At 53.0% G+C, this 22,256-nt stretch overlaps 2 protein-coding genes across 5 annotated transcripts in view; both read left to right on the plus strand.

The window, feature by feature from the left end:
• The window catches only part of IFFO2 (intermediate filament family orphan 2), a 49,173-nt gene extending 34,531 nt beyond the window's left edge, over window positions 1-14,642 (plus strand). Inside the window, exons 3-9 of one of the 3 annotated variants that reach the window (XM_033842328.2) lie at window positions 626-721; window positions 1,884-2,024; window positions 3,388-3,527; window positions 7,612-7,732; window positions 7,869-7,961; window positions 8,894-9,024; window positions 10,229-14,642. In XM_033842328.2, the coding sequence (XP_033698219.1) occupies window positions 626-721; window positions 1,884-2,024; window positions 3,388-3,527; window positions 7,612-7,732; window positions 7,869-7,961; window positions 8,894-9,024; window positions 10,229-10,334 (828 nt within the window). In that variant the 3' untranslated portion in view covers window positions 10,335-14,642. The remainder of the gene's footprint in view (window positions 1-625; window positions 722-1,883; window positions 2,025-3,387; window positions 3,528-7,611; window positions 7,733-7,868; window positions 7,962-8,893; window positions 9,025-10,228) is intronic. The other 2 variants (XM_073795141.1, XM_033842331.2) reach the window with 2 other exon arrangements.
• A 1,855-nt stretch (window positions 14,643-16,497) lies between these two features.
• The window catches only part of ALDH4A1 (aldehyde dehydrogenase 4 family member A1), a 32,471-nt gene continuing 26,712 nt past the window's right edge, over window positions 16,498-22,256 (plus strand). The window contains exons 1-2 of one of the 2 annotated variants that reach the window (XM_073795146.1): window positions 16,567-16,646; window positions 17,413-17,583. In XM_073795146.1, coding sequence (XP_073651247.1) covers window positions 16,582-16,646; window positions 17,413-17,583 — 236 coding nt within the window. In that variant the 5' untranslated portion in view covers window positions 16,567-16,581. Of the gene's footprint in view, window positions 16,647-17,412; window positions 17,584-22,256 lie in introns of both variants that reach the window. The other variant, XM_033842338.2, reaches the window with a different exon arrangement.

Raw genomic sequence — 22,256 nt, forward strand, 5'->3', positions numbered from 1 at the left:
CTAAAATAATGTCAATATGCGGAAGGAAAAGGATGAACGTCCCCCCACCCCGCTTTCTTTTATAAGAAAAGTACTTTTTGCTTTATACACATAACATGCTCATGGTCAAATACCTGGAAAATTGAGAAAAGCACAGAGAAGAAAATAAAACTCACCTCCAGTTCTCCCTGCTCCACTGTGGATAGATTGGTGTGTGACCTTCTGGTCTTTTCTGTGCGGACACACACAAGCCCGAGGGGCACATGCTCGGTTAGGGTGGCACGTGTGACGTTGCCATTCTGGAGATCGGAGATGGTCAGATGTTTTGGCATTTTCACATGAATTGACCTACTACTGGGATCCCTTTTACATCCACTTTTTCTCTTAACGTCTGCCATGGATTTTTCCATACAATAAATAATCCTTGGAGAAGTGTTTTAGGCTGAACGATGCCCTGTGCTGAGTGAGGGCTGAGCGGGGACCCAGGCTGGGATGAGGTCCTTGGCACCCCTTCCTTCCCTGGCACAAAGGCACCCGGCTTGGTTGGATGTCAGGTGTCCGGGGCTCTGGACCCAGGTGTCCATCCCCTCCCCTCCAACAGGGAGACCAGCCCCCCTAAAACCTCCCCCATCTTCATCCCCCGTAGGCAGCGCAGGAAGCAGAAGCCATCCAGGAGGAGATGAATGAGAAGATTGAGCGTCTCAAGGCCGAGCTGGTGGTGTTTAAGGGGCTCATGAGTGACGTAAGTGCCACCGACCACCACCCCCAGGCATCATGACTTCCCCCCACAGCCATCATGCAAAACGCTTCATTCACTCCGAGGCTCCAGAGCTCGGCTTCTAGTTAGAATCCTGGCTGGCTGCGTTTGACCCGTGAGGATGACGGATGCATCGGAGACCAGGCCCCCCTCCCTGTCCCCTCCCCACTTCTGCTTCCCTTGGTCTGAGTAGAGATGCATTAATCCGCTGCTTTAACCCATCCCGCCCTCCCTGGGGCTCTTCTGATGGTCTGTGTGTGTTTGCTTCATCTCCTGCCAGCTCACCACGGTGAGGGCGGGTGGTGGCCATGGGCCTCTGTGTCTGGGCACAGTGGCGGCCAATGGCAGGTTGAAGGAGACCCCGGGTCTGATCTGCGCCGGCCTGAGAGGCTCCCTGGGCCAGCGGCCTTCAGCAGGGTTTGCTTTGTAAAGTCGGGACAGGCCAGTGTGCACATCCTTGGGACGATCGGAGCCCCTCTGAGTAACCGTGGGCAGGGGCAGCTGGTGGCAGCAAGGACCTTCTTCCTACTGGGGACCTGGTTTCCTGCCACCTTCAAGCAGTGGCTAGTATGTAGAGAGAGTCTCCACAAAGGAGAAGGAGCCCAGTCCAGGTGACTCAGCCTGGAGCAGTTCTGGTCCCGAGAGGCGTGGAGCTGGGGTGGCTGGAAGAGGCCATGTGGCTTCCCCTCACCGGGGTCCAGTGGACCCCCCATCCTAGGCAGCCCCAACCGTCAGCCGTGGGAGGAATCTCTTTTGTGGGGTACAGCAGGCCCGGTGGGAAAGTTGGGGGGTCTTTCAGCAGTGGGACTTGTCTTTCTTTTTTCTCTGCTCTGACAAAATAAACACTGACGCTGTATCTGCTGAGAGGATGCCTTCCAGCCCTTAGGGTGACCAGCAAACACACTGTCCACTTGGCGCCGAAGCCCTAGGCTCCCACAGTCCCTCCGCCCCCTGCCCTGAACCCGAGCAGCTGGCCCGACCCTTCAAGTCCAGAAAAGGCTCAAGGACCCCCTCGGACCGCGGGGCCTCCCGCCCGACACCTGGGGGTCTCCCCACCCCTCTGTCCAGTCGGAGCCTGGGAGTGCCTCCCCACCCCCATGCTTGCTCCATCCCTCGCTCACGTAACCCCCTGCTGTCCTCCCTGCAGCCCATGACAGACCTGGACACAAAGATCCAAGAAAAGGCCATGAAGGTGGACATGGACATCTGCCGCCGAATCGATATCACGGCCAAGCTGTGCGATGTCGCACAGCAGCGGAACTCGGAAGACGTGTCCAAGATCTTCCAGGTGACTAGGGCTGCCCTGCTCACCAGCTGCCACTTCCAGCCGCCCACCGCCCTCCGCCCCTGCCTGGCCGCCCAACCCCCGTTTTCCTCGCACCCTGCCCACGCCCCTTCCCCCCGAGGTAGCGTTTGCCCAGCCCTCTGGCCTCCCCAGGAAGACGTAGAATCAGGGACGCATAGACTCATAGGCACGTCTGACTCCATCATCAAGGCTGACCGCTTCATCCTATGGCTGAGGACGCCGCTCCCCCGGGCGGGTGGTGGGCGTGACAGGCTCCAGGACGGACATGGCAGAGCTGGGAGTAGGACTCAGGTCTCTGGACCCTCCAGGGCTCAGTCCATCCGTCCACCCTGTGTCCACTGCCCTGCTTCCTGCCTCTTCCTCTGGGAGCCGGAGCTGGCTACAAATGCCATGGTCGGGGAGCCCTGGCCAGGCTATGGGAGCACTGGGTGAGCTGGCCTGAGCCCTGGTCCACGAGCCTCAGAATTCAGAAGAGGAGCTGTTGACTGTTGACTCTTTCAGTCCCACATCGAGACTCACTCCGTACCGTCCCCCCCACCCCGCCTCCAACCGGCAAGGGACTGGGTGTGTCCCAAGCGAAGGCGATGGGTTAGCACTGGCAAATGTCCTCCAGGGAGGGCTTGGGGGCCGGTCCAGCTGCCCAAAGGGCGTGCGTCATTCTCTGAAGGCTGCTGCTTGAGTTTTGGGTTGTGGTTTGGCTTTTGCTTGAGCCCAGGGCAGTATGGCGTGTTGTCGCTTTAAGTATGTGACTTTGGATGTAGTGGGGTGAGGTCTGGGCTTCCCTGGGGCCCGTTGTCCACCTCGTGCCTTCTTGCCGCCCCTTTGTGGGGAAGCAAGGGACCATTTCAGCCTTCGTCTGGTTTGTCGTGTCTTGTCTGCTTGGAGTGGAGGGAGCTTGTTGAACCTGGGGCTGCCTGCCTGTCAACTTTGCATGTGAACAGGAGGGCTCTGGGAAGTGCAGAGCCATCTGCGCCTCTGTAAGGGCTTCTCCGTCTCTCTGGCTGCCTCTGAGACATACCAGGCGACTCAGTGCCCCAGTCTGGCCTGCTTTTCACCCCAAATGATGGGGCTGCCTCTCTGGTGAAGGGGTGAGCTGAGCTAGCCCAACCGCCAGGCCTCCCAGGGCAGGGAAGGGTCCAGGCCATCTGCCCCTCCATCCTGCATGTCTCCCCACCTCACGCTTCCTGCGAACGCCGCCCGCTTCTTAGAGGACCCGGCATCAAGCAGTGGCCGCACCAGCCATGCTCCATCCATCCTATGGGACGCCGGTTCCCTTCCCAGTCCACCCCGCCCTCCATCCCAGCAGAGCCTCCCAGTGACCTTGATCTTTTCCTTTCCGGGTCAGGTGGTCCCCAAAAAGAAAGAGCGTAAGGTGGCTTCGGATGATGACATCTCTGAGCAGGACGGGGAGGTGAACCGTTTCTCAGATGACGAGGTCGGCTCCATGAACATCACAGACGAGATGAAACGCATGTTTAACCAGCTGTGAGTATCCCTGCTGCCTGGGGCCTCCTCTCCGTTTCCCCAGGTTGGGCAGGGCAGGGGTGGCAAACCGGAAGTAGCCTGCAGATGTTTTCTTTGGCCAGCACGTGCTCTGAAAGAATTTGGATTCGGAGTTTCACGTTTTCAGAAAGGGTCAGATTGGCAATGGTGGTCCTATTTGTGGGCAGTTCTTTTTTTTTTTTTTTGTATTGAGATAATATGACGGACGTGTAACATTCTGTTAGTTTCAGATATGCAACATCATGTTTTGGTATTTGTATATGTTGTAAAATGCTCACCACAATAAGTCTAGTTAACATCCATCACCATAGAGAGTTACAATTTTGTTTTCCCTTGGGATGAGCTGCTGCCCGGGTTAGTGGCAGAGTTGGGCTGGGTATGGTCAGTGTGGGCTGGAGCTGGCTTGTGCCAGCTTGTGAAAGCTGATTGTATGCATGTCTGCCCACTCCAGGTTTAGCGATGGCATATTAGTAGCTTAACATTTGCCACGATGGGAAATGGTCAGGGGCTACCAGTCTGGGCAGCCCTCTCCCACCCCTGTGGACAGCTGACTTACTAGAACCTGGCTGCGTACGGTCATCCGGGGCAGGGATGCATTGTAGCCTTGGTGTCCCCAGTGCTATACTTGCAATCCTGATCCATCTTTGGCTCTAATCCGTAGAGGATCCCGGTGTGGGCTTGGGGAGGGTAGGGGTGCAGCTGTGGGCATTGGCTGACTCACCTAAGGGCCTTGAGTCAGAGAGCAGGCTGGGACTGGGTCTCTGGAGTCCACCTTTCCCCCTGCCCCACTGGCCTGCTCTTGCCTGCTCTCTCCCCTGAGCCCTGGGAACTCAGCTTTTGCCCAGGACTGGAGTCCTCCCTCCCCACCCCTACCTCCCCCACCCCTTGCGTCTGAGTCTCAGGGCCCAGCACACTTTCTGGCCTGATGTCCGTTCTCTGGAGTCCTGAGCTTCCAGCCGCGGGGCTGGCTGGATTCGAGTGCTCGCCTCTGATGGCCATCACCGACCTTCCAGGCCCCTCCAGGAGGGCCCCTCCTCTCAGCAGGCGCTCCTGCCATCGTACTTATTTCCAAAGCCAGGGGCACAGGCCTCTCCTAATGCTTCCTGCAATGCTGGAGGCTGGCCTAGCATGGTAGAGTCCCAAGATCACTCTGCCCAGCCCCTTCATTGCACAGATGAGGCTCAGAGAGGGCCGGGCAAGTCAGGACAGAGCCGGGCCCCTGACTCCCGGTCCAGCACTGTCTTCGTGCTCGGAAGAGATTTCCTCTTCTGTTTCCTTGCCACACCTTCCCCACCCTGGTGACTTGTCAGGAAGACGGGAATCGGACCTGGGTGGGATGGGTTTGCCCAGCACTTACCTATACTTGCTGTTCCCTTGAAACAACATGGAGATGGGGCTGTGTTTGGGGCTTTGCTGTTTTGAGGGTGACAAGGAGATTCCTAGACCCTCGATTCATCTTTTACCATCTCCCCCCACACCCAGTTCTCATAGTCTCATCTTTCGCTGATGAGAGGGGCTTTGGAACAGAACCCTTGGTCGGGTCTAGGTTTTCTGAACGTTGCTGTGGGCATTTCTGAGTGTAGGGCAGGGCTGTATGCCCCAGAGACCCAGGCTGGGTTCATTTGGTTGAATTAAAGGGCTGCTTTGAAGAAAGTGTTGTCCCTGGTTTTCATAAAGTCACCAGGAATCCATAGACTGCCCAGGAAGTGGCGTGAGCTAAAAAGCGGTGCTCCCAGGTGTATGAAAGAGCTTTCTTTCCAATGCTGCTAAAATGGGCACCTGAGCGTTGACAGGTCTGAACTGGGTTCAGTATCCAATTAGGTTGATCTGGTTGTAAAGTTGCCTAGTTCAAAAAAAAAAAAAAAAAAAAACGGCCAACCTCTGATCACCCCTCCACCCTTGTAGTTCTAGCCAATGCCACGCAGAAGGCACCAGGGCAGGGCCCTGGCCCCCTCCCGCTGACATCTCCACGGGCTGCGGGCTGAGACCCAAGCTAGAGCCCCCACTGCCCCGGGCCGGCTCCTCTGAGCTCCTTGAATAATGAATGCACCCGTGTCAGGGCTGTTTTGTTTTGATCAAAATCAGTTGCTTGGGCTTCAGGCCCAGGAGAAGGGGAGAAATTTGCTACTTTCTCTGCACTGTGGCCGGCCTTCCTGCTCAGCCCCGCCCTCCAGATCTGGGGGGGAGGGGGGCGCCTCTTCCCAGCCCTCTCTCTTGTGCAGGCAGCTTCCTATCCTTTCTAGTTCCCCATTACTCAGCTGGGGTTTCCTTCTTGTCCCAGCTGCTGGGAAGGAAGTGAGGTCAGCAGTCTAGTATGTGAGGTGGCGATGGGTCGACGACGCTCGACCCAGGGGCTCGCCCCAAGCTGTCTTGCTGTGGGGGGCGGGGTGTGGGCAGCGCCTCACCCTGCAGCCCTGCCCCAGCTCTGGTCCTTGGCTGCAGGGAGCCACCTGCAGGCTCCCGCAGGAACCGCTTCTTGGTGGGGAACCTGGCTCCCGGGGGTGCTCTTGGGCTCTGCCCGGTGGCTCCAGCCTGGTCCATTGTCAGCAGGTTGGGAGCAGTGCCCTGTAGGATCCAGAAAGTAGTTGAAGGAGTGAGCGTAGGCAGTGGGGAGAGCCCTGGGATGGGAATCAGGACTTGGGACCCACATCTTCCTCTGCAGCTGATTCACCAGGTCGAGCAATTTAACTCCTGCAGGCCTCAGCCTTCCCATCTGGATAATGGGCATATTGGGCTGAATGATTTTTACAGTCCCCTCCAGTTGGGGTAACCAGTACACCTCCAGAACCCCTTCAGTCCCAGGCACACCTGTATGGTCCATCACCCTACTTCCAGTTCTAGTGAATAGGGAAGGCCAGAAATCGCTCAGGCTTTGCATTCAAGTCTGATTTCCAGCATGTATTATTCTAGAAGTCCACCTAATCCCTCTGAGCCTCAATTTCCTTCCCTGTAAAATGGGACTAACAGTCATGCTCACCTGACAGGATTGTTGTGAGGATGGAATGAATTGCATTTTAATACATGCATGGTGGCCTGTCCCGTGCCCAGCACATGATAGGTGCTTGGTGATGTTTTGATGGGCAGGAAGAAGCCGTAGGAAACAGAAAGATCTGGCTTTCAGCCCTAGGTTCCTTTTTTTTTGTTTAATTTTTTATCAGAGTATAGTTGATTTACAATGTTGTGTTAGTTTCAGGGACACAGCAAAGTGAATCTGTTATACATATATCCACTCTTTTAGATTCTTTTCCCATGTAGGCCATTGCGAAGTATTGAGTAGAGTTCCCTGTGCTATACAGTAGGTTCTTATTAATTATCTATTTTATATATAGTAGTGTGTATATGTCAATCCCAATCTTCCAATTTATCTCTCCCTCCCTTACCCCCGGTAACCATAGTTTGTTTTCTACATCTGTGACTCTATTTCTGTTTTGTAGAGAAGTCCATTTGTACCCTTTTTATAGATTCCACATATAAGGGATATCACAGGATATTTGTCTTTCTCTGACTTACTTCACTCAGTATGACAATCTCTAGGTCCATCCATGTTGCTACAAATGGCATTATTTTGTTCTTTTCTATCAGCCCTAGTTTCTGGTACAGCCTAGCTTAGTGCGGCTTTGGACAAGGGAATTATTCTTTCTGAGCTGTAGTTTCCTCATCTGTAAAATGGGAATAATAATAATACCCACCTTGTCAAGTTGCAGAAAAGGTTATATGAATCACCTCAGGCATAGCAGGGGCTCCGGGAATGAGTTATTAAATGAAAGGAAAACAGTCACAAGATTGAACTTGGGAGGAAAATATCTTTAGTCTCCATTAATGAAAGCCTGGCATCTTTAGGAATATACATTTTAAATTGTATAAATAATATGTAAATACACTCTGCATTTGAAAAGAGTTAAACTCCAAGGAGAAGGCATGCGTCCCCTTTGGCCACCGCCCCTGCCTTTTTGGATGGCCACCTGGCAGGAGCCCAGTCATCAGGGCAGTGTCCCTTGCTCTCCCCTGTCCAGGCCTCTGGAGCCTGGCTTTGTTCACTCATGCCCTCCTGTGTCCCCCCCAACAGGCGGGAGACCTTTGATTTCGATGATGACTGTGACAGCCTGACGTGGGAGGAGAACGAAGATACGCTTCTGCTCTGGGAGGACTTCACTAACTGCAATCCGAGCATTGACCTGCAGGGCGAGGTGAGCCGGGCATGGCTTCTTAGAGGCTGGGAGGTAGGCATTGGGAGCACTTCCTTTCCACGATCCCGCATCCCCCACTCTTTCCCTGCAGCCCTTACCACCCAGCTAAGTTGTCCCCTCTGTTCTGTTTCCCCAGCAAGAGGAAAACCTGGGCAACTTGATCCATGAGACTGAATCCTTCTTCAAGACGAGAGACAAGGAGTACCAGGAGACCATAGGCCAGATCGAGGTGAGGCCTTAGCTGGTTCACATCACCCGGTTGTGACCCCCGAGACTCACGGTGATTAGGTGCCCGTGTGGACAGGGGCTGGGAGAGCGAGGCAGATGCAGGATCGGAAGTCAGGACATCTGCTGATTCTCTGCCTAGTGTTGGGCAAGTCACACCCCTCTTAGGGCCTTAGTTTCCTAATCTGTGAAATGGGGGTGGTGATCCATGTTGGCCCCAGAGAGGTTTTTTTTTTTAAGTTATTGACTGAGATGATGATCTCAAAATAATGAGAACTGACATTTGAGTGACATCAAGCGACACTGGGCACTCAGCCCTTTAAAAATACACCCTCCCTGGTATCTGCATACCTTATGTATGTACCTAGAGGGACCTGGGTGCCTCCACGCTATGCAGTGGGTACTGTGTGCCCCACTTTACAGAGGAGGAGTTGAGGTTAAAAGAGACCAAGTGACTTGCCCAAGGCCCCCCAGCCAGGAAGCAGCCTGTAAGCCCAGTTCTCCCAGCTCTGGAGCCTGTGTGCTGGGCCACATCTATCAGTGAGAGTCACTGCTGTTGTCACGCTGGAGAAAGAGAAGGCCAGCTCCTTTCCTGGGGGATGTATCACTTGGTAGAGGAGAAGGGTCAGAAACACGAGAGGCTTCAGAACTTTTCTAATCCCGTCCACAGAAAGGACTGCAGGGATGCTGGACAGGGTGGAGTTGCTAGGGCTGCCCCAGTAGTTGCTAAGCAACCATTCACCTTCCACCAGAAGTGGTTCTAGGGGCCCTGCACCAGTATGTAGAGAGCAGAGAGCGGAGGGAGGGCCCTGAGGGCGTGGTGTCCTGGGGTGGCCCCGATGCTGCCACCACCACGGAGGACGGGAGGTTGCTGAGTGGTCTGCTAGGAGGGAGGATGACTTGGCCTCCCCTTTATGCCACGTTGGTTCCTCTCAGCTGGAGCTGGCCACGGCCAAGAGCGACATGAACCGACACTTGCATGAGTACATGGAGATGTGCAGCATGAAGCGGGGCCTGGACGTGCAGATGGAGACCTGCCGCCGGCTCATCAAAGGCTCTGCAGACAGGTACCTGGCCTTGTCCTCCCTGGCAATGCAGTGGTGGCATCCTTGGGGTGGGTGGCGGGATTTGTGGGGCTGCAACTTATAGCCTGGTGTTTTCATCTGCCCAGGCCATTGGTCCATCCGTCCGTCCACCTATCCATGCATCCGATGACTATTAGCCTCCTACTATGTGTCAATGCCTCACACATCTAATCTCACGTGACCACTCACAACAACCCTGCCCCCATTGATTCAACAGCTACTGTTGAAGGCTGGCTCTGTGCAAAGCCATGGGGATACAGTGATGAGCAGAACATTCGCAGCCCTGGCCCTCCTGGAGCCCACGCCCCACTTCCTGCTGAGCTGGTGGGTGGAGGTGGTGGCCGGGGCTCACGTGTGTCCTTAGGAAGCCATTTTCCTTCCTTTCCCGTCTTCCAACCCGAGGCCATGTGGGTCTGTCCCCGGGAGACTGACATGCATCAGGCCTCTTTTATTTGCTGGGGGACACCAGAACCAAGACAGAGCCCCTGCCCTCAAGGAACACGCAGCCTTTCGGGGAAGACAGACATGCTAATAATAAAATGAGATAATACACATAAAATGCTTGGCATCGAGCACAGATCCATTAATTATAATTGTTCTCTTATCATGACGACAGTCTTGCAGGCCGTTGTTTGGGCTGTAAGAGAGGGAGAGGCAGGGGGAGGTTGCGTGTGTGTGGCCCTGGGCTTATTAGCATGTCACCTTTAGCTCATTGACTCCCAGAAGCCACTGTTGTTATTTCCATTGTTGGGATGGAGGAGTGCCCCGTAGGCAGGGAAAATAGCTTGTGCCAGGCCCCCCAGCTCAGCAGTGATAGAGTGAGGATTCAAAACCACTGTCCTGTGTGGCCTCCCTTTGGGCTCTGAGTTAATTGTCCAGACGTGTGTTAGGTGATGGGAGTGTAAAAACTGAGCTTGACCCGTGGTTTCTGCTCCCAAGGAGCTCTCAGGACCAAGCAATTACAGAGGCGGGTGCAGGGCGTCCCAATAGGTCTCTATGGCCATGTTCAGCTCCTGGGCTTTGAAGATTCTAAGGCAAGTGGTGCAAGGCAAGTGGGCCTCGGGGCAGGATCCCCCTCTGAGGCTAGGTTTTCTAGGAATGGCTGCTCCATCTTTCCAGCTCTTTGAATCCCTTCAGAGGTCCTCAGGCTGCCCTCTGATGTCCCCCATTCTCTTGTGCCTTCCAGGAATTCACCGTCGCCTAGCTCCATGGCCAGCAGCGACTCAGGAAGTACAGACGAGATCCAGGATGAGTTTGAGCGGGAGGCGGATGTGGAGCCCATGGTCAGCTGATGACTGAGGTCCCCCAGCCCGTGCCTGGTGGTCTTGGTGATGGGGCCTCTGCCCGCCTCTCCCCACGGGGCCAGGAAGTGGGGCTCCAGCCCTCGCCACGCAGACTTCCTATGCCCTCCCTTCTCTGGAGGCCCCAAGGGACCGCTGCTTCCTTCCTTCCTTCCGCCCACCACCAACCAGTGCCCCTCCTCCATCCACCCACCCAAGGAATGGTGCTGTCAATTTCTATTGTTCTCCACATTACAGATACAGACTTCTGTCCGGACGATGCAGTGTTAACTGTGCCTTTTCCCTTAAGCTGAGCCACTTTGAGCTCCAAAGAATTATTCCTAGCAGGTGTTTTTATACAAAACTCTAAGGTGAGGGCGGGGGGGCCCCTGGAGTGGTACAATGCCGTTTTCTACCCTCCCACCTGCTCCTCTGATTGGCCAGAAGCTCTGCCCTCCCTCCTCTGCTGGAGTTGGACTTGGGATGGCCCACCTCCCCCCAGGAAGGAGCTGTTGGCCTTTGCGAGCTCTCCAGGCCTGGGAGCTGAAAGAGAGAAAAGATGGAAGGAGGGAGGGAAGACAAATTTTTCTTTTCTTTCTGGATCGAGTGGCAAAGCAGAGGGACAAGGCACTGTGGGGGAAGGCGGAACCTCACTGTGTTTAAACTACTATGCAAAAAACAAAACAAAACAAAAAAAAGCAGCTTGCCTTATACCCATTGTGGAAGGTAGGCCCTCTCCTAGATCCCTGGTTTTCCCCTGGAGCTGGGAGGGAGGAAGCTAGGGCGATCTCTCTCGCAACCTCTGGGGGTGAGCACTGACTTGGGAGGGAGTTTGGTCAAGGTCGTTAGTGAGGCCTGGGCCCCGTAAGGCCCTCGGCCACCTGACTGCTTGCTTTCTTGGGACCTCTGTGGGTTGGGGTTGGGGAGCGGGTCTCTTATTGCCCTGATGACTTGATGTTTTTCCCAGGCAACAGTAAGGGGTTATCGATCTGTAATTTCTCTGTGAGAAAGTCTGGAGGGGGCCAGGCCTGGTATCTAGCCCCTCCACCTCGGAGCTGGGTCGGTACCGTCCGCCGCCATCTTGCTTCTCCACGGTGCCCGCAGTGGCCCACTCTTTGGCCACTGGCAGGCATTGGGAAGGGAAGGGGAGGGAGCTAGCGGGGGCTGCTGGCAGAGGAGGTGGTGAGAGGAGGAGCTCGAGTGAGAGCCGTCCTTGTTCTGCTCATGGACATAAGCTCACCTTTTTCCATAATTCACTGATTGACCAGTTGGGGAGTTCAGCTGAGCCATATCTCCCCAGACTTGAGAGGGCCTGAGTCAAAGGGCACTGTGTGGCGGCCACCCCCAGATCTCAGCTTGGGGCCAGCAGAGCCAGCTTTGCTCGTTTTTTAAATTTCTTTTTGGACCCACTACTGTGGGTGTGATTGCTGATTTTTGTTTTTGTTGGCCCAGGAGCTCCCCCTGGAGGTCAGAGGAGCAAAATGTGCCCAAGGACCAGAGCTCCTTGCTACCCACTGCTTGTGTCTGCAGGCAGAGGGGGAAATCTGGCCTTGTGTAGATCAGGCCCGCTGTCTTTTCTCTCCCAGGGTACCAGTGATCTGTAAGGACTTCCTCTCTCTTCCGTTTTCCCCCACCTGTTTTTCAGTCTTAAAATCGTTGTACATAATATTCATATTATATAAATATATATATATGGAGAGAGAGGAGATTGTTAGTGATTGTGTGTAATTTTATTTATCAGAACTTGGTGGCCTTTATTGTGAGTTTTTTCCTTTTTTGTTGTTGTTGTTGTGGAGGAACCTCCTGCTCTTTCCCTGTGAAAGTCTGGCTGAAAGTCTTCCATTCCCAGAATCTCTTATTAGCCAAATAGTCCCTTGTTGGGTACGTGGAGGGACGAGGTTTCGGAGGAGAGATCACCCCTTCCCCTCCTCCTCACTGACACTTGTTCTCAAGGTTACAGGGTTCAAACATATCAGATTATTATTGTCATTATTGTTATTGTTGTTTTAGTTTTAGTTTTAGTTTAACCAAAGGTTATCAGAGCCAGTTGGGCTTGGACCTCAGCTGCTGAAAAGATTTTCCGTTTCTGGGAGGCTGGGAAACTGGCCGCCTCTTAGGCCTCCTCTGCCCAGGGTGAGGGAGGCATTGAATTCCATGGACAGGTAGGCAGAGTGGAGGCCTGCCCCGGGTTTTTCCTCAAGGTGGTGGGAGGGTGACAGACCTATCTTTAGAGTTAAGACAGTTAGGCAACAATGTAAGTATTGGGGGGTAACTAAGGTTACCATGGTGATTGCTGTCCAATGGTATTATTTTTGCTTTCCCCCTTGGATACATAGGATATTTGTCTTTGAGGACTAGCGTACTCTGAATTTATCTGGGGAGTATGGAAATGGCAGGAGCCAGAGTCAGATGTTGGCTAGAAAGATCCATCTTGCTGGTTTTCAATAGCTGTTCTCGCTGGGGAGCAAGGACTTGGGGCTGGTGGATGGGGGGACAACAAGAGTGTTAGTGACCTGCCTTCAGGGTGCGATCCTGGTTTTGGCCTGGCTGCCTCCCTCCCCACCAAGTTCTTTTTTGAGTTAGTTGCCAGTGGGCCCCGCTTGTACCCTTGCCATGGGCCCACAGCTTGCCGAGAAAGACCCTAACGCTCGCTGGGGCAGCACCAGGTCCAGTCGGGATGAACTGGTCCATCCTTTGTAAAGATGTAAATACGTAATTTTGGTTTTCTATTTCTCAGCCCAGTGTCATATTGACATTGGTATTTTAGAATTGGTCTCAGATGGGCTCTCCTGTGCTGCCCTCTCTCACTCTCCTATTTTGGGGGGTTTTATAAAAAGAGAGGATTGGGGAGGGACAGGGAGAGTAGCTTCCTTTGGGCTCCCTGGTTGTGGAGCACACACACACACACACATACACATACTTCTCTGAGACTCTGAACAGGGAAAAAAATGATTTGCAAGTAAACACATTTTGTTTTCTTGTGGCAGTATGTCTAGAGGTGTCTGACGGGCCTGTCCATCATGGATTTAGCTCTGTGGATGTAGCTCATATGACCTGTGGAGAATCAGACCACTTTGGCTTGGGATGGGGGAGAGGGTGTGGGGCAGGGGATCATATAAGGTGTAACTTAAGCTAAATGTAATCTATTTATAAAGGAAGAGACTCTCATCTATTTTTATGAACGTTTTTTTTAAAATCTAGGGTAGGCAGTTATGGTAGCCCAGCATTTTTCTGTGGACAAGATGCATGTTGCTGCTGGATTTAATATAATCAGTACCCCTCACCTGTCTCCGCATCATCACCACCTACTCATCCACACCCACGAGTGGCTTCAGCAGAGTGTAGGTCACCCCTCACCTCATTTCCTTCTCCCTTGATCCCCCAGCTCCTTGGTCCTTGGAAGTCCAGGGGGCTGGGCACTTGTGGGAGTGGGTGGACAGTGGGGAATTCAGAACGGAGGTGGGTGGTGGGAGGGAAGGGGGGCACTAGGTAGGGGACAAGCTCTGCTTCAGAAGGTGGGCTCCGATTAGTTGCTCAAACTCTGGTCTGCCAAGATCCATTGCCAGGTCGGCTGTATTTGGAGAGAGCTGAGAAGCAGTAGGGTGTGGGTGGCAATGGGCTGTTGGTTCACGGAGCCCACAGCTTCCTTGGGGCCTGGGCCTCCGTGGGTCCAAGGTTGTCAGGCAGCTGGAGCAGGAGTGCAAATGCCATGAGATGCCTACAGCCCAGCCCTGGCTGTGCCAACCCCAGGCCAAGGCCTGGGATGTAGTCCTTGCTGTGCTCTTCCAGGGACCTGGATGAGGAACTAGGGTGCTGGGAGCTTCCTGGGTCCTCCACCTTGAGACACCAAGCTCTGGTTCTAGAGGGCACTCTCCTAGAGTGGGGAGTCTGGAAGCAGCCAGGTGGGTGTCAGTAAAGGCAGATTCTCTCTGGAAGGGAATTTTCCATGAGTGGAAGATTTCCAGGCTCGGGGTGGGCTGCTTGTTAGTCTCAGGCTAAATCCCTCACCATTCCCTCTGCCAAGCCCTCAAAGAGATGAGGCAAAGGCAACCCCACCCACAGACCCCTTCGTGGACATTTTAGCATCTACCTGATTTTTAGCCCCATCCAGGGAGACTTTCTATCCTGAAGTCCCATCCTACCCCACTGTTGCTGTTTGTCTGCCAGCTGGGTCTAGCGTCAAGGGGAACGGGGGGTTTATATTCATTGAAAGACTACTGATCCTACCGGAAACCAACCTGTTTACTGTACTGTTGTAAATATCATGCCCTTTATATCCTGTATATTGGCTTCTTTTAAATAAAGTGAAATGTCTTAGAATTGATGGTGCCTTTTTTTTTTAAATTAAGGATAAAAAAAATTAAGGATAAAGAGGTGATGGGGAGGGGCAAGAGGATGGTGGGCCACATAACCACTAAAGTAATTAGCTGATTAGTGATCAAATAGGGAAGTTTCACATCACCTGTTATATTTGCATCTCACAATAAAATCTTCACAAGTAGTTAAAGCAGAAATTATTATACATATTTTACAGAAGGGGAAGAGAGCCAGAGAGATCACAGACTGAATAACTGGCATAGCCTGGTTTGGAGTTGAGGTCCTGTTAATCAATCGACCCCATTTCATAAACCTCCTCACAGTGCCCTTGAAAGGCTACCTCCTAGGCTCTGGATTTGACACTGTCCAATATTCTAGTTTCTTTCTGTTAATGGCTGAATTCAGGGAGACATTGACCTGTGTGAACTGGGCCCATGACTAGGGTTTTCTTCAAGGATGAAGAAAAACAGCCACTGCCAATTCCAATTAACTTTTTACCATCTCTAAGACTTGTGCTTAATGTACAAATGGCTCTCCAAACCTGCAAGTTTCTCATCCTTGGAGAGGGAAGGCTGACTGTACTGTGCCACCTTATGTAAGAGACGTGAGCATCGTGAATTTGGTATCTGCGGGGGCTCCTGGAACCAAGGCCCCACCAAGACCGAGAGACGACTGTAGTTTCCTTTCCCACTCCCCATTCTGTTTAAATTCTCCAAAGTGCCTTAAAGAGTGTGCCCTCCTGGAGAAAGGAGTAGCATGAAATAATGAGGGCGTTCTAAGGTGGGTATTATTATCCCCACTTTACAGGCTTGGAAACTGAAGCCCAGGAAAAATTACGTATTTCGCCCTTGTCATAGGGAGAAACCATGATCAGCAACTGAACTCTGACTCCTAAGCAAGTTCTCGGTACACGCTGCTAGAGGAAATATAAACAGATATATTAGAAGGGAGCGTTAGAAAAGCTGTAACAGTACTTTAGGAATCGAATGGGTCCCTAAGATTCCATCCTCTGGAAGACTTCAGAAACCGAGTTTTAAATAACGTTCACGTGTTCATCAGGCAGAAAACTTCCCCGAAAATTCAAATTTTGGTGCGGGGCGCAAAAATAAAGCACAGGAGCAACTGGTTCCGCGTCCATAGGCTTTGAAGGAAAGCCTGAGCATAGACTGGCTCCGGTTTTATCTTTTATTGATCGTAATCTGCAAAGAAGCAGGCTGATTTATCTAAGCGCTAGGCCTCAGGAAGCTGGGTGGCCCCGCGCCAGGCCGGGAGGTGGAGGGCGGCTGAGTCCCAACCAGGAGGCTAGAGCCAGGGGCAGCAGGCTCATTCCAGGGGCTGCAGCCCCCGAGTTGAGGTGGGGGGCTGGCCGCTATGCAGCCCTGCACGGTCGAATAGTCTAGCAGCCACTGGCCAAAGACAGCGAGAGTAGTAGGGCTGGGACTCTAGCTGTCCCTGACTGGCAGACCCGCTGTCCTTCCGCGCCGCCTCACACGTGCCCTATTCCCGCTCTCTTATTGGCTGCTTCAGCCCCTCTATCCCGGCCTAAGGAGAATGCTACATGACCGCCCCTCTGATTGGTCCAGGAGCTTCCATGTGTCATTCTGATTGGTCGATGGAGCTCACTCCCTTTTGCCCTCGGCCCCCTTTGGAGGGCGACTGGGTCATACCATAAAGAGAGGAGGGGGAAGTGTGTACATTTCAAGGCTTCTCTTTCGGGCAATTTTGCCCTATGTCACATAACGTCCTTTATCATGCCATAAAAAGGTAATTATTTTATTAGCAGAAGGTAAATACAGAGGCGTTTCGGTTGAGCCTGGCTTGGAGGACGGATGGGGTGACGTGTTCCCCCCGCCAGCCGAAGTGGTACGCTCAGGGCGGGGCAGCGCAGTAGAGCCGCTCTGGGGGCGAACGGTCCAGCAAACAGCAGTGCCGAAAGCTCAAGATGCTGCTGCTGTCGCCGCCCGCGCTCCGCCGCGCCCTGCTGACTCGCCCGTGGAGGGCTGCCGGGTGAGTGAGTACCAGGCCTGGGGAGGCCCCTCGCGGCGCCTGCTGCCCCGGGGTCCCGGGAGTCGTTGGGCGCTCCCTCGCCCCCGAGCCGGACTCCCTCCCTGCCAGACCCTCGCCGGGTTTCCTAGGGGCTCCCCTCCGCCGGGGGTCACTTCCTCTGATGCCGCCCGACCCCCACGCAGGCCTTCCTCCCATTGCTATACCCTCGTCTCCCAAAGTTCTTCCTTCAGCTAGGGGGACCCCCTTCCCGAATCCTGCTGCGGGGTGGGGGTGCCTCGGTGCCCTGTTGGCTCCCACGCTTAGAAATTAGCCGCTTAATCACTTCTCCTTCTCCTGATGCTGGATCTTCGAAATTTGCCCACCGCCGGAGTGCAGTGCCTTCCTCCCAGGGCACCTCTATTTTTAGCACACCCCGCTTCTCACCTCCCCACCCTCGGTCTCACATTCAGGACCCTCCCTGGGTCTTCCCTCTCTTCTGTCTACCGGCATTTCTATTTCTCTCTTTTCTCCTTCCCCTTTTTAAAAGTTGTGTTGGGCAGAGAAAAGGACCCCTTTCTTCTGATAGGTGGAATAATAATACTTACGGAGTGCGTAGAACGTGCCAAACCTGTGCTACGCACTTGGGGTATGTGCCTTATTGTGATGATTAATAAATAAGTTGCTACATGTAAAGTGCGTTGAACAGTGCCTGGCACATAGGCAGTGCCCAGTTACTATTAATCATGACCATCATTATCACGCTTATTTAAACTTCTCCCGGGGGTAGCTGTTATTCCAAATTACAGATGAAGACACCAAGGTGCAGTTTCAGAGCGGAGCTGCCCTGCAAACCCAGATTTGCAAACCCCCGCACTGTGGAGTTGGGTTCCTGGACCCTTGCCCACTCAGCGACAAATGTTCTCAGAGCCCCTTTCTGCCTCTGGGCTTGGTGGAGAAGGTAGGTAGCACACAGATCCTTCCCCAGAGGGGCTCACAGTCTGGTGAGGCTGCACCCCTATGGACCCGTGTTTCTGTCCATCTCCCTTTCAGAGCTAGGCAGCCCCTGCCCCCAGTGTTTGCCTGACCTCTAGGACTCACCAGTTACGTCTCGCCTGCTGAGCTATGCCCTTTCTGAGTTAATCAGTGTCCTAAGGGATGGTGCAGGGGTGCCCTGGGCATGGATGAGTCCCAGCGCTGCTGTGTATTCTCTATGGGGGAGTGGGACAGGGAAGAGGACATGGCCAGGAAGGGCTCTTTTTCCAAACTGAGGACGGGGGCCATGCTCACTACACCCTCAGCGTGGTCCTGTTTGCAGGCCTCTCCCTGCACTCTGAGACCATCCCTCTCAGACCCTAGATGGAAGCCACATAGATTTACCTGTTTACTGAGTACCTGCCGTGTGCACGTGCTTTGCTAAACGCTGCGGGCCGGCGGGGGGTGGGGGGGGTGGGGGGGTGTACCCAGGGGATTTACACGTGGATGGGAGCCTTCCAAGAGTTTTCAGTGTAATGGGGAAGAAAGCCTTAAACATTAAAAAAACACAAAAACCCCTCTAATATCTGGTAGAAAGAAATCCCTATTCTGAAAAAAAAAAAAAAAAAAAAGCTCATAACAGCAATAGCTATCAAGCAATCAAGTACCATAGGCCTGATTGTGCAGATAAGCCCTGTATTATTACCATTTTACAGATGGGAAACTTATCTGCCTGTTCAGACAAATGTGAGACTAAAATCGCAGTCAGTCTGACTCCAGACTCATGCTCTTAATTACAAAGCCTCCTGAGCGGAGAAAAAGCATTTTGCAATCCGAGAAAGCGTTTTGCAACCAGATCTGCCAGTTCAGGTTACTTCTTCAGATACAGCAGCTGGCCCGCTGCCCCAGACCGGGTTTCCCACCTCGGCAGTATTAACATTTGAGTCTGATAATGCTTTGCTGTGGGAGCTGCCCTATGCATTGCAGGGTGTTTAGCAGCGTCTCTGGCCTCCACCCACCAGATGCCAGGGCATCCCCCAGTCGTGACAACAAAATAATGTCTCCAGACATTGCCAGCTGTCACCTGGGGGGCAAAATCACTCCTAGTTGAGAGCCATGGTTCTAGAAGAACAGTTTCGGTGTTTGGTCACTTGTTTATTTAGTCGACAGATACTTAGAACACTCCTGTGGCATGCCGTGTCTGCATGTACGGAGAGACAGCTTCAGGACATGTTTAGTGGTATCTCTCAGTGTCCTGTACATGAAGCTGAGAAAAACCATCTCTTGGGGAACTGGGATGGGTGCTGTTCTCTAGTGTTTCCCTTTCTGCCTGGAGTGCCAGGAATCTCAACCAATTTTTAAACATACTCTTGATTGTACATTTTCTTTTTATTGAATTAGTAGGTGTCCATTGTACAAAGTACAGATAAAGCAAAAAAGGGTTACAAAAAATTGCCTGGCAGCTCACCACACAGAGGTAACCACTGCTGTCACTTTGATTACTAGCCTTTTAATATTCCAGGAGTATATATGCTTTAGAAAAATAACATAAAAATGGGCTCCCCTGCAAATCCATTTTTGTAGCTTGCTTTTTCACTTGAGACTTCTCTACCTTATTATATGTCCCCAGGGCCTAGAACTGTGACTGCCACCTGGTAACCCTCAGCAAACGTTTGGTGAATGAAAGAACGATCACGTGATTCCTTACTTGCCAACAGAGATTTATCACAACCAGTCTGGGAGACAATCATGACAAACACCTGGCCTTTACGGATGGCCCAGGAATGGTCACTACGGGCTACCATTTACCTTTTACGTGGATGATGTTACTTAGCTCCTCAGCAACCTATGATGTGGGTGTTACTATCCCCACTTCACGGATTAAACGGCTGAGGCCTGTGGAAGTTAAGGAAAACTTGTCCAAGGCCTTAAGCTGGTAAACACCAGACCTCCCAATTGATTGCCTTTTGTCTCCTTTGGCCCTGACCTGCCTGCCCTTTTCTCTATTTCATTAACTTTTTCATGGGTGTCCTCTGCAAATTCTCTTTGGAAACAGCCAAGATGCACATTTATATATAAATTTAATAAATAAAAGAACTAACCCGGGGGACTTCCCTGGTGGCGCAGTGGTTGAGAGAGTCCGCCTGCCGATGCAGGGGACACAGGTTCGTGCCCCGGTCCGGGAAGATCCCACATGCCACGGAGCGGCTGGGCCCGTGAGCCACGGCCGCTGAGCCTGCACTTCCGGAGGCTGTGCTCTGCAACGGGAGAGGCCACAACAGCGAGAGGCCTGCGTACTGCAAAAAAAAAAAAGAACTAACCCGGGCTCATAGGAAGCTTACAATAAATGTTAATTTTTGTCCCTTACATACTCTTGTATCAGACCTCGCTGGGTGCCGGGGTCCAGAGGTGACTCCAGTTCAGCACCCCCCCAGTGTCAGGGGGCTTGCGGGCTGGAATTCCCCTGCAGAAATCCTGGTAACTTTGGACCCCTCTCAGCCCACCAGCCTGTCTAATTTTCCCCATTTCAAAACCCCCCAGTGCTTGTCCCAGCCTGCCCGCCCCTGGGATGGGCAGAGGCTGTGCAGGGCGGGGGCCTGGTACCTCCCACCATTCCCTGGACAGACTCTGCCCTTTCACTCCTCCAAGCGGTGGCCAGGGCAGTGCCTCTTGCCTGGAATGTCCTCCCCTGGTGAGCGCATGCTCACCCAGCACTTTGTGGCCGTGCCAAGGCAGCTCTCCTTTGGCCCTTCAATGCCCTGTCTGTAAAATGGGAATAATCCTATTAACAGGCATGGAGCACAAGGGTTAGAGATGACGTGACAAGTGGCTTGGTGGGGGCCTGGGACTCTGTGCGCTCTGTGAATAAGTTGAGTAAAAGAATAAGTAGAACCTACAATGATCATACTACTTGCTTCTAAAGGTGTCAAAATCCCCACTCAGGCAGCAGTCGGCACCAGCACACGGACCCTGGGGAACTTGGCTTCCGGTGCCCAGCACCTGGTTCGGCGCACAGCAGGTGCCGAACAGTTGCTGTTGGAATGGCCCACAGGACAGCCCGGGGTGGATCCTGGCTCTACCTCTTAGCAGCTGTGTGGCCCTGGGCAGGTTGCTCGACCTCTCTGTGCTGCCTCTTGTTCCCGCGTGGAAAAGAAAGATAATAGTGGAATGGTCTTGGAGAATAAACGAATTCATATGCGAAAACCACTTTGAAGAGTGGCCAGCACCTAGAACATGTAATGTGTTGCTTCAAGCATTATTTTGATCCCTTCCCCCACTAGCGGGCATTGTTATGCAGTGAAAGCCCTGAGCTTCCCTCCCCATCTCAGGGTGGCCTCTTTGCTCCAATGGGAAGAGAGGAGGTGCCAGCTGGGCGGTTAGGAGGATGAACCTGTCCCATCAGCAGGCCAGAGGTGTCTGAGATGCTCCCCATGCTCTGCCAAAGCGTGTCTCCTAAGTGAGGGAACCTGGCTTCCGATCCTGCACCGTCACTCCACCAGCTGTGACCATGAGCCCTTAATCTCTGAACCTCAGCGTCCTCCCTGTACAATAGGTGTAATAAGAGTTTGCAGGGTAATATATTTGTAGGGTGGATTCAATGCGCTCATCACTTAGCACTATGCCAGAGGCATGCCGTAAATGCTTCAGAAAAGTTCTTTGAAGTTTTCCTCAGCCTGGGCTTCAGGCCCCTCCCTTCTGGCCCTGCCCTGGGCTCTGTACTTTCTCTCAGCTCACCTCCATCACTGGTGCCTTATCTCAGTGATAAGGAGAATTGGTCTTATCAGGTCCCAGATAACAGCCTGGAAGCTGAATGGAGCAAAGGCAATTTCCTTTCTATTCCTCTCCTTGGCCTTGGCTGCCCTGACCCCAGCCGCTGGGGACCTGCATCCAGCAAAAGAACATTGCCTGGGAGTCCCGTCCGTCCTGGGGGCCTGGTGTCCACTTGTGTGTTAATTGTTTTAAAGGTATTTTTCATATGCTTACTGTGGTCTGGGCAGTGTGGGAGCACAGACAATCAGAGCTCTGTAATGAGGGTTGTCACCTGTGAGATGATCTGATAGGGGTCCCATCCAGGCAGGGTGAGGCTGGTATCCCCTGCAGAGGGAGATGGGGGTGGGGTGGAGTGGGGAGACCAGGGTGGCAGGATTGCAGCAGATGAGGTGGGAGGGGGTGGGGGGTGATGGGAAATGAGTCTGGAGGCCTCAGTAAGGATTCTGATTCTTTTCTTTTTTTGGCCGTGCCACGTGGCATGCGGGATCTTAGTTCCCGGACTAGGGATTGAACCTGTGCCCCCTGCAGTGGAAGCGCGGGGTCCTAACCACGGGACCGCCAGGGAAGTCCCAGGATTCTGATTCTTTATTGTAGAAGAAAATGGGAAGCCACTAAGTTATGAGCCGAGCACTTACCCTCCATCTCTCTGCGTTGATCATGTTTTCATGTTAAGACTATGAAAACCAGTAGCTGCTACCTTTTGACCTTCTGCCCTGGGTGGGATGCAGGACTAAGTTTATTCCAGCAGTTTTGAGAGGAGCTTGGAGTCAGTGGAGCCGGAATGACTGTTGTAGTTGTCCAGGCAAAAGCTGATGGTGCCTTGGACCAAGGTGGAGGCCGAGGGGTGGCCTGGGAGCTCAGCCCCTGGCAGCAGCCCCCTCAGTTTTC

The sequence above is a fragment of the Tursiops truncatus genome, chromosome 1, assembly GCF_011762595.2.
Source record: "Tursiops truncatus isolate mTurTru1 chromosome 1, mTurTru1.mat.Y, whole genome shotgun sequence".
NCBI lineage: Eukaryota > Metazoa > Chordata > Mammalia > Artiodactyla > Delphinidae > Tursiops > Tursiops truncatus.